Here is a 12,087-nt window from a genome sequence, read left to right as displayed (position 1 = left end):
CGATCCTTGTTTCAGCAGGATGTTGTATCTATACCTTATGTCATGCCTTATTGGAATGGATTTATTGATAATATCTGTTGGAAATAAGCGGAATCATTTTTATGTAATTAATTTCATTATTCTTTTGGCCAAATTTCATATACACAAATGTAAATTTACAAACAGAAAACCACATTTTCGTACCCTACAAAAATAAATTGAACTGTATTTTAAGACGGTTAAATGCTCTACTAACAAAAAAGCTGTTAGAATTGTAAGTTTATGCATGTCCCTTAAGGTCCTTGTGTAATTGTAATGTGATATTGTACCCCCCTAGCCCCGCCCCCAGGCCCGCCCCCAGGCCCGCCCCCAGGCCCGCCCCCAGCTTGATTGTCTATTGTTTGTAATCTATGTATGCTTGTGTTCCCTCATGTGCTTTATGTATTGATTTGATATTAAATTTAAAAAAAAAAAATAATAATAAAAGCTGTGGGATCAGCAGACGCATCAGGGTAGTTACAGGGATATAAGTTAGGTTACCTATATTGTGTCTTCCAACGCCCCTGGGATAATGTACATTTGTTGAAGCATTATGACAACTCAGCGACATAATGATAGGAATTAACTGAGTTGGGCTTGGGTCATTGTCTCAACACTGCCTTATAATGCTGTGAAAGGATCCAGGAACCCAAATGATTTGGGTGGATCCCATCATCCTTATAAAATGAGTTTAGTTTCCAGAAGGTATCAAAATTGTCAATAAATATTACACCCACAGAGCCACAATTGTCTAGTAGCCAGTGATGGAGGGCTAAAAGTTTGCTGAAATGTTCAATGCCACGATTTAGGGAGGGCAGAGGGACAGATATTATGGGGCGTTTCTTTTTGTCAAGCAGTCACCCAATCAGTTCTTTAAAATCCATCTTCAGCTGTTCTGAGCTGCCCTTCATAATGTCATTGAATCTCACATGAACTATCATATACTTAATTTCCTGATGCTGGTTTATAATGTTTGGGAGCAGCTTATTGATGTCCTGTACACATGCTCCTGGATAGCACAACGTGTTTGCTCCAGGGACTGAGGCATTTTTCACCATTGAACTGCCCGATACAACGGCTGGAGAAGGGAATGGAGAATCCACCCATTCCTACCCCTCACACAATTCGTTGAACCTTTCATGGTTCAAAGATTTGACATGATTTGTTTGTATAGTATTTGTATGTCTTGTGTGAATGTTGCTGTTATATTGCGGTCATATTTTTTATTGACGTATCGCATCTAACGTACCACAACTATAGTTCCCTCTGGGAAGAATACAGCTATTCTATCCTATTCTATTCTATTCATCCTGTTGCCTGCTTGTCTCAGGCCTTCGAGAGCACGCTGAAGTCGTGGGAAGACAAGCAGAGGTGCGAGTTCCCCCGACCGCTGCCCCAGTATGCATTGCAGCCGGAGATCGTATCCGAGGAAGAAGCCTCCCAGATCAACCTGTTTGGACAGGCGGCCGGCGCCCTCATCCACAGGTAAGAGAACATTGATTCATTAATAATAACATTGGATTAAAGCAGGGTATGGTTGAATTCCATTTAGATTGAAAATTGTCCTAGACCATGATATACAATTCCCTCGTGGTTTACCTAACGGCCAAACTATACAGATAGTATGCCAAAAACATCACTTACAGAACGCTTGTGATATGCTTGCAGTGTAGTTTCCCAGTAACATTAGATGTTCGATGTCGTGACGAACTGTGTGTGTTCCCAGTATCCGAGAAATCGCTCAGTCCCACCACAGTATGGAGCAGGAGCTGGCCCATGCCGTCAACGCAAGCTCAAAGGCCATGGACTTGGTCTACGCCAATTCCAAGAGCACAGGGGTACGTGGAGTTCCTGTTCTACCTTTTATACCAGTCAACCAACTTCTAGTAATACAGGGGTGCCCAACATACATGTGCCAAATGCGGGAGATATTTTTTGGCTCATACTTTGCCTTCAGAAAGTATTCATATTATGTTGTTTACAGCCTGAATTCATATTAGGTAAAAACAATCCTCACCCATCTATACACAATGCTCCGTAAATGACAAAGTGAAAACATGTTTTTTGACATTTTTGCAAATGTATTGAAAGGGAAATACAGAAATATGACATTTACAAAAGTATTCACACTCCTGAGTGAATAGAATCACTTTTAGCAGCGATGACAGCTTTGAGGTATTCTGGGTAAGTCTTGAAGAGCTTTCCACACCTGGATTGTGCAACATTTGCCCATTATTCTTTTAAAAATTCTTCAAGCTCTGTCAAATTGGTTGTTGATCATTGCTAGACAACAATTTTTGGGTTATGCAATATATTTCCAAGTATATTTACAGTACCAGTCAAACATTTGGATACACCTACTCATTTAACCCTACTTAGGGTTTTTCTTTATTTGGACTATTTTATACGTTGTAGAATAATAGTGAAGATATCAAAACTACGAATTAACACATATGGAATCATGTATTAACCAAACAAGTGTTAAACAAATAAAACTATGTTTTAGATTCTTCAAAGTAGCCACCCTTTGCCTTGATGACAAATTTGCACACTCTTGGCATTCTCTTAAGGAGCCTTCTGGTCCTAGACGTGGTGCTCCTGTACCGCTTGCTGTGCGGTAGCAAAGAAAACAGTCTATAACTTGGGTGACTGGGGTCTTTGACAATTTGCTGGGGCTTTCCTCTGACGCCGCCTAGTATATCGGTCCTGGATTTGATTGGATTTGATTTCGATCTCTTTTAGTCCCCATTTGGACTAATCTTCCAAGAGTCCTTAAACATTAAAATACAATTTATAATACGAACACATTTTCACATATAACACACTATTACAAACATACATAATATACTAACATAATGACCAAATGAATACTCAATCTAAAACAATATTGATTCTTCATCTACTATAGTCCCACAACATTTCTATGTATTATATTTAAATAATTAAAAAAAAATGTTTACATTTATATATTGAAAGGTTTCTGGTTTGCTCAGTTAATTTATTCAATTTCTTTATTGCTCTAAATCGACATGTTCTTTTGCCTATTTCTCTTTTCTGTCTGAATAATGCATAGATGGTGAACAATCTATTCCTAGTATTTACGGAATGTCTGTCTCTTACCAACTGAATACCGTTGTGAATAGAACTTTGCCGTTTTAAATTATGTATATTATGAAATAAAATAAGCATGTTTTTTTCAATTATCTTGTCGATTGATGACCAACCAAGAACATTGCGCATGACTGCAACAGAAGAACCATATCTCCACCTTAAAACAATCCTTGCTGCTTTGTTCTGTGCATTCTGCAGCCTAACTTCACTTGATGATGCATTTCCCCAGACCACAGAACAGTAGTTCACCTGACTCTCAATTAAATACTTGTGTTATTTGCTTAATAATTTTTCCTGTTTTAAATAACCTCCTTAAAACCTCCTTAAAACCACAATGCATTAATTTTGTCAAAATTATTTAATGATCCACTAAATCAAATGCTGCACTGAAATCTAAAAATAGTACACCCACAAACGTGCCATTATCCATAGCATTAAGCCACTGGTCAGTCATGTCAACCAATGCAGTGGTCGTGGAATGGTTTTTGCGATAAGCATGTTGATTGGCTGTAATCAGATCATTCATTTCCACGTACTACCATATTTGTCTACTCACAATACCCTCCAATATCTTACTGAGTGTAGGGAGTAGACTAATTGGTCAACTATTGGCAGGAGTAATGGGTTCTTTGCAGTCTTTCGGAATAGGACACAGTTTCGCATGCTTCCATACATTTGCAAACATCCCCTTTTCCAGTGACCAATTAATTATGTATCTCAGTGGAACTGCAATCTGGGGACCAGCACAGCGAAGCAAAAAATTGTCCGTAAGACTGTAATCTGTAGATTTACAATCAAGTAATGACTTCAATATGTTTAACACCTCCTCCACTGACACAGTTTACAGACTAAAAGAGCAGATCTTTTTGCTCATAATATGATCATCAATCCATTGGACAACGGCTTGTTTGGAAGAATGTATGTTTACGTTGTTGCTCAGTAAATTAATTTTCTTTGTAAAATAAAATCTGCAAAATGATTGGCAATATCAACTGGTTTTGTTATTTTTCTCTCGTCAACCTCCATACTAGATGGGCATGATGAGATAGATGTACCAAGTAAGCCCTTAACTGTGTTCCAAACCTTTTTAGAATCATTTTTACAATCAATAAAAGCATTGTTGTAAAATAACTTTTTTTTCTTTTGATTCAATTTAACTGCATAAATACGTAATGTTCTATAATTCTGTTAATTAATTTCTGATTTTGACTTGGCTGCCATATTTCTTTGAGAAAAAGCTTCACCCAGTTCATCATCAATCCATGGAGATGGACGAGCACCAACTGTACTCTTTCTTATGGGGGCATGATGGTCCATTACCTCAGTGAGCAAATCAATAAAACATTCTGTAGTGTGATTTAAATCATCCTCTAGATAAATCAGCTCCCAGGGTACAGCAGCCAAATCATTTAGAAATAGCTCATGATTAAATGTTTTAAAATTTCTCTTGACCACAATCCTAGGGTGTTTCTTTGGAACCTTGGTGTTCATGGTTATGGTCACAATATTATGGTCTGTCCAGCCCACTTATTACAGAAGATCAGATCAATGCATGTGTCTGAACGATGACCCAACTTAATTGATGATCTAGTAGTATCATTAACCATTTGTTTCAAACCACAGTTCTTGGCATATCTCATCAATTGTGTTATATTTGAATTATTGTGATCCTTACAATTTATATTAAAATCACCCAAGATAAATACATATCTGCTATCTGTGGCCTGGTCAAACCCATAAGTCATCCAAATATGACACCTTAGAGCTAGGAGGTCTATACACACGCCCTACCAATATATGGCTGCCTGGTGAGGCAGATGTACTTGAGCCCATAGTGCCTCTACTTGACATACATTTAAAAAAAAAAAAAAAAAATTTTCACCTTTATTTAACCAGGTAGGCTAGTTGAGAACAAGTTCTCATTTGCAACTGCGACCTGGCCAAGATAAATCATAGCAGTGTGAACAGACAACACAGAGTTACACATGGAGTAAACACTTAACAAGTCAATAACACAGTAGAAAAAAAAGGGGAGTCTATATACATTGTGTGCAAAAGGCATGAGGAGGTAGGAGAATAATTACAATTTTGCAGATTAACACTGGAGTGATAAATGATCAGATGGTCATGTACAGGTAGAGATATTGGTGTGCAAAAGAGCAGAAAAGTAAATAAATAAAAACAGTATGGGGATGAGGTAGGTAAAAATGGGTGGGCTATTTACCGATAGACTATGTACAGCTGCAGCGATCGGTTAGCTGCTCAGATAGCAGATGTTTGAAGTTGGTGAGGGAGATAAAAGTCTCCAACTTCAGCGATTTTTGCAATTCGTTCCAGTCACAGGCAGCAGAGAACTGGAACGAAAGGCGGCCAAATGAGGTGTAGGCTTTAGGGATGAAGGTCATCCCTCCTCTTAAAAGGTATATGATTCTGAATGTACAGTGCTACACCCCCACCATTCCTATTCCTGTCCCTTCTCAGTAGACTATATCCATGAATGTTAATTTGCCCATCATTTACAGAAGCATCTAAATGCGTTTCGGTCAAAGCCTAAATGTAAATGTTATTTACGTTGACCAAGTTAAAAACCTCAGGTATTTTGTTAGGAAGGCTACATACATTAACCTGAGCTATATGCAACCCTTTCCTTGTCAAGTGAAGATCAATAGAGCATGTATTCATTATAGTTTAAGTTGTCATGATACACTACATTACAACACACAAACTCAAATTTGAACATTAAATTAAAATATCCAGTGGGTTACTCTAGACTCCTGATACAATTGCCCGTTGATATAAACTTTATCCATCACCATGGAGACTCGTTGATTCAGACAACGCTTTTCCTTCATGATGGGATATAGTTTTTTTCTTCATTCATTGATCTCAGTGGGGAAGTGATCATTCATTCCAAAATCTGTGTTTCTGAGTTCTCTGCCCATGTTCTTCATCATTTCCTTTTGCTCAAAACATGCAATAATAGCCCGAGGCCTATTTCCAGAGGCCTTACCTATTCTATGGACTCTGGAGAAAGTGACATTACGCACAACATCAGTGGGCAGTTTTAGTTGAGTTGACATAAAGTCTCAGACTGTGTCCTCACAGCCTCTGCTGTTGTCATTCTCCGGTATCCCTGAAAATATGAGATTGTCCCGCATTGATCGACACTGTACATCAAGCAAGGTTTCTTTAAGTTGTTTGTTCTCCCTTTGCACTCCCTCCACCTTGCTATGAATAGAATCTACAGTACCTTTCAGCGCTGTGTTCTCTTTCCTTAGATCATCAATCTGACGTTGGCTGAGTTCTAGACTAGCACATAATGCATTGATGTCCTCTCGTAATATATCCAAGATATCAAGTTTGGCAAGCCTTTCATTGATGGATTTTAACAAGTCAACATCCATATCAGTAAACCTTTCCCCACTCGCCCTCTTACTAGGGGATGGTTTGGTTCCAACGTTGATACCTATTGGCCAACCTGGTTTTGGTTTGTTTTGTTGATTGGGTTGGTTATCCTTAATAAATGGACACTTTCGATATATATGGACGGAATTAATCGTACAAAAGGACCAATTGTGATGTTTATGGGACATATTGGAGTGCCAACAAAAGAAGCTTGTCAAAGGTAATGCATATTTTATATTTTATTTCAGCGTTTTGTGCGCTAGCTCTTTTGTTTACTACTGGTGCAGATGGGTGCATGCTATCAGATAATAGTTTCTTATGCTTTCGCTGAAAAGCATTTTTAAAATCTGACATGTTGTCTGGACTCACAACGAGTGTACCTTTAATTGAGTATCTTACATGTGTGATTTAATGAAAGTTTGAATTTTATAGCATTTTATTTGAATCTGGCGCTCTGCATTTCTCCTGGCAATTGGCCAGTTGAGACGCTAGCGTTTCCCTATCCTCAAGAGGTTTTAACCTCTTAAAGCTAGGGGGCAGAATTTTCACTTTTGGATAAATAGCGTGCCCAATTTCAACTTCCTGCTACTCATGCCAAGAATATAAGATATGCATATTATTCATAGATGTGGATAAAAAAACACTCTGAAGTTTCTAAAAACTGTTTGAATCATGTATGTGAGTGTAACAGAACTTATGTAGCAGGCAAAACCCAGAGGACTAACTGTTCAGAATTTTCTCTCTCTTCCCTATTTTGTCTTTTGCCATTGGATATTTAATATCAATCTATTTTCAGTTCCTACCGCTTCCACACGATGTCGCCAGTCTTTGAATATGGCTGAGATTATTCCTTTGTTTTATCAGTAAGTAGGCCAACTCGGAACGGGGGACACTTTTGTGAGTTGCTCAAGACGTGAAGAGCAGAGCTTTTTTCTTTTCGTTTATGTATTGAATACAGATTGCCCCATCTACAATTTGATCGATTATTAACGTTTAAAAATACCTAACGTTGTATTACAAAAGTAGTTTGAAATATTTTGGCAAAGTTTATAGGCAACTTTTGAAATATTTTGTAGTGACTTTGCGTTTTTCTAAGCTGTTTTTTTATGGATCAAACGCGCTTAAGAGAATCTGTCCACACCTCCTGACCTCAACTCCTCCTTCGTCTAATCTACAAATGCCCATTTGTCTCCCCTGTTTCCCACGTTGCTCTCATCCCCCCAACACATTCCAAAGCCATCTGTCTTTCTTTAGAGAACCATTAACTTCTGACATAAAACCCATTCTCTTTCATTTCCTATCATTAATTTACTATCTCAATGATCAAAGTTTAGCCAATTCCATCAATACATTTTAGAATAAGGCTGTTACATAACAAAATGTGGAAAAAGTGAAGGGGTCTGAATACTTTCTGAATGCACTGTACATCTTAAATTGTAAAATGTCATTATGTTTTGTGATTTTATGATTTGTGTCTAGGGATTAAGCCCATATGGGCTGGCACTAAATGGTGTACATGTATGACAATCAATCAGTCAAATATATACACAGTCACACACATTTAATGCACATTGTACCCCTGCTTCTGTGGTTTGTAATGTGTTTGTGTTCGTACGCAGGGTCTGAACTGCAGTGTTGTGGTTCAGATGGTCAGTAACGTCAAGGCCCTTCACAGTGAGACAGAGCTGCTACTGGCAGGCAAGATGTGCCTGGTAAGTCTCAAAGCTGTTGTCTGCCTGTCTGTCGGTCTGTCTGTTTGTGTGTAGGTGCAGCTGCATGTGTCTGTGTGTGGGGGGGTTATTATGTTTTTGTAAATGGGTATGTCTTTTCAGCAGTTGGATCCTCCTCAGAAGGAGCAGTTAACTGGAGCCCTGGGAACTGTGGCCCAGCAGCTACGCAGACTCCCAGACATACCCTGGCTGTGTCAGCTCATCGAACCTGGGGATGATGAGGTAGATCTAGATGCGACCACAAACACACAATCACTCACACACACACTATACACACCAGCCGCTTACCTCAGTGCTTTTCTATCTTAGTCCCAGTCCAGTAATACCACACCTGATTTAACCCATTACACTTGTGGGAATTGGCCTATATGGATAGGGCTACATTGAAATGTTTCTTAGAGAAGTGGAAATATGGAAAGCATCTATAACCATGGTAACAATTAAAAGGGAACCGTTTGGAGATTATGGGGAAATTATTAGACTAAAGAGGAGAACACAACAGTTCACCTGACAAAAGACTGAATCCAAAACAAAAGACGCTGTTGATTTTATGTGCATTCGTAGTTGTTTTCTTTGGAACATATCGCTGCATCACCGCCTACACAATTACTGTTGTTGTTTCCACAATCCAAAAACGGTCCATTATAAATCGCAATCTGGTAAAGTGGGCATAATTTGAAAGCTTGTTCTATTGCCAACATGACTACCTATATTATAAAATACGATCTTACAGTGTTAGGCTTTCATTTGGAGGCTACTTCTTGTTGTGCACGGTGCTCAAGTACAGAACGGCTGTCAGTCAAAACCAATACAGGTCTGTGAAGCAGAGACCTCGAGCTCTGACGTCAGGTATAGCATGTTACTGTATAGCCACTGTGTTCCCATTTAGGCACTTATCAGTGTCCAAATCTACTATTTTCAACCCGTTTACAGGTACAAGTGTAAATGGGCTACTTAATCAAGATCTTGGTGATTGATTAATTGAATCAGGTCAGTGTGTTAGTGCTGGGCTAGAGTAAACTGTTCAACTCTGTGGGTCCATAGTACTGGACAGTCTGTATCACCCAATGTCTAATCTGTCTGTCTGTCTTTCTCTCTAACCTGTCTGGTCTGGTCTGTCTGTCTGTCTGTCTTTTTCTCTAACCTGTCTGTCTAGCTGTCTAACCTGTCTGTGTTTCTGCAGGGACACCTGACGGATTTCTCCAAGCGCAGCCGCAGTGCCAAGTTCCGTCTCGTCCCCAAGTTCAAGAAGGACAAAAACAACAAGAACAAGGAGGCCTGTGCCACTCTCACACTGCCAGGTACTATCTACCTCTCTTTTTCTCGCACTCTCTCTCTCTCACAGGAATTACTCTGGAACACTGTATTAAATCATGTTTGGACAATGACAAATCATGGTCAACACTCTTTGAAAATCACATTCAATTCTTTCTGAGGTCGCCACAACATTCCACACACCATCACTGTAATGGTCAAAGTTAGGATTTAGGGTAGGTTCATCTTATCCTAGAGCTGCGGTTAAGGGCTGTGCAGGGTTGTGGCGTCTCTCTGTGGTGTCTTTCCGTGGTGTGGTTGGGGGTCTGAAGGGGGTCTTGCTTTCTGCAGTGCACCAGTGGGGCACAGAGGAGGTAGCCGCCTGGCTGGAGCTCATCTGTCTCACCGAGTACAAGGAGATCTTTATTGGGCACGACGTGCGCGGCGCCGAGCTGCTGCACCTGGAGAGGAGGGATCTCAAGGTACTACACACATACAGGCTGTCCCAAATATCTATCCTTCTTCCCAAAGTGTGCACTTGTTTACTTCCCTTCACTGATTTGAAAGGAAATTAGTGGCATAAGAAACTCCCACTAGCCCATGCCTCCACCAATCCAATGCTTTTAGGTTTGTGGGAAGTAGTGAAAGAGCAGTGATGGGAAGTAGAGAACTACATGTAGTTTAACTAGTAATTTAATTACATTTTGCTGTAGCTTGGTGGTAGTTTAACTAAATTCAAATATTTGTAGTGATTTCAGTAGTTAGTTATTTTTTGCTGAGTAGCTAAATACTGGAACTGGAACACTTCCTTTTTTGCAAAAAGAACAAAAAATACGGATAAAGTAGGCAAAATTTCAATTCGTTTTCGGCATCAGACCTGCCTAATTTTCACTTGAAACATAGTTTTTGTGTTTAAAAGGCAAAATTACACATTATGTTAACATCTGACTCCAGAGTGTACTTTGTAATTTATGACATTTCAGATTTAGATATGATAATTTTTCATAAAGCATACTGAACAAAAATAAAAATGCAACATGTAAAGTGTCGGTCCCATGTTTCTTGAGTTAAAATAAAAGATCCCAGGAATGTTCCTTACGCACAAAATGTTATTTCTCTCAAATTCTGTGCACAAATTTGTTTAAATACCTGTTAGGGAGCATTCTAGAACTGATTAAACAGCATGCTCATTACACAGGTGTACATTGTGCTTGGGACAATAAAAGGCCACTCTAAAATGTGCCGTTTTGCAACAGATGTCTCAAGTTTTGAGGGAGCGTGCAATTGGCATGCTGACTGCAGGAATGTCCGCCAGAGCTGTTGCCAGATAATTGAGTGATAATTTCACTACCATAAAGCAGCCTTCAGTGTACGTTCAACCAGCCTCACAACCGCAGACCATGTGTATGGCGTCCTGTGTGCGAACTGTTTGCTGATGTCAACGTTGGGAACAGAGTGACCCATGGTGGGGTTATGGTTGGGCAGGCATAAGCTACGGACAACGAACACAATTGCATTTTATTAATGGAAATTTCAATGCACAGAGATACCGTGATGAGCTCCTGAGGCCCATTGTCATGCCATTCATCCGCCGCCATCACCTCATGTTTCAGCATGTTAATGCATGTTGAAAAGGTATGTACACAATTCCTGGAAGCTGAAAATGTTCCAGTTCTTCCATGGCCTGCATACTCACCAGACATGTCACCCATTGAGCATGTTTGGGATGCTCTGGATTGACGTGTACAACAGCGTGTTTAAGTTACTGCCAATATCCAGAAACTTCGCACAGTCATTGAAGAGGAGTGATACAACATTCCACAGGCTACAATCAACAACCTGATCAACTCTATGCGAAGTGGATGTGTCGCGCTGCATGAAGCAAATGGTGGTCATACCAGACAGTGACTGGTTTTCTGATCCACGGCCCTACTTTTATTAAATTTGTATACCCCCTTTTTCTCCCCAATTTCTATCTTGTCTCATTGCTGCAACTCCCCAACCAGCTCGGGAGGCAAAGGTCTTGCGTCCCCCGAAACATGACCCGCCAAACCGTGCTTCTTAACATCCGCCCGCTTAACCTGGAGGCCAGCTGTGTCGGAGGAAACACTGTTCACCTGACGACCGAGGTTAATCTGCCCGCCACAAGGACACTGCCCAAGATCGAACCTGGGTCTGAAGTGAAGCCTATAGCACTGCGATGCAGTGCCTTAGACCACTGCGCCACTCGGGATCCCCCTAGTTTTTTATTTTTTAAAGGTATCTGTGACCAACAGATGCAGAACTGTATTCCCAGTTATGTGAAATCCATAGATTATGGTTTAATGAATTTATTTCAATTGATTGATTTCTTCTTTTGAACTGAAACTCAGTAAAATCTTTGAAATTGTTGCATGTTGCGTTTACATTTTTTTTTCAGTAATAGTTTGGATGTAGTGAACTACTTGTTGAAAATTACTTTAGTTAAGTAAACTGTTTCTTAAGGGTAGCTTTATTGTAGCTTAACTTATTCCAGTGTGAAGTAATTGGTAGCTTTGGTAAACTATATTTTCAGAGTAGCTTCCCCAAC

General features: G+C 39.7%; 1 protein-coding gene across 4 annotated transcripts in view; it reads left to right on the top strand.

The window, feature by feature from the left end:
• The window catches only part of LOC112216676 (diacylglycerol kinase delta), a 124,503-nt gene that overhangs the window by 109,957 nt on the left and 2,459 nt on the right, over positions 1–12,087 (top strand). For 3 of the 4 annotated variants that reach the window (XM_024376647.2, XM_024376646.2, XM_024376649.2), the window contains 6 exons: positions 1,349–1,503; positions 1,745–1,856; positions 8,154–8,246; positions 8,367–8,486; positions 9,448–9,565; positions 9,870–10,000. In XM_024376647.2, coding sequence (XP_024232415.1) covers positions 1,349–1,503; positions 1,745–1,856; positions 8,154–8,246; positions 8,367–8,486; positions 9,448–9,565; positions 9,870–10,000 — 729 coding nt within the window. The remainder of the gene's footprint in view (positions 1–1,348; positions 1,504–1,744; positions 1,857–8,153; positions 8,247–8,366; positions 8,487–9,447; positions 9,566–9,869; positions 10,001–12,087) is intronic. The other variant, XM_024376648.2, reaches the window with a different exon arrangement.

The sequence above is a fragment of the Oncorhynchus tshawytscha genome, linkage group LG17, assembly GCF_018296145.1.
Source record: "Oncorhynchus tshawytscha isolate Ot180627B linkage group LG17, Otsh_v2.0, whole genome shotgun sequence".
NCBI lineage: Eukaryota > Metazoa > Chordata > Actinopteri > Salmoniformes > Salmonidae > Oncorhynchus > Oncorhynchus tshawytscha.
The sequence above is the reverse complement of the archived record's forward strand: the minus strand, read 5'-3'. Positions and strand labels throughout refer to the sequence as shown.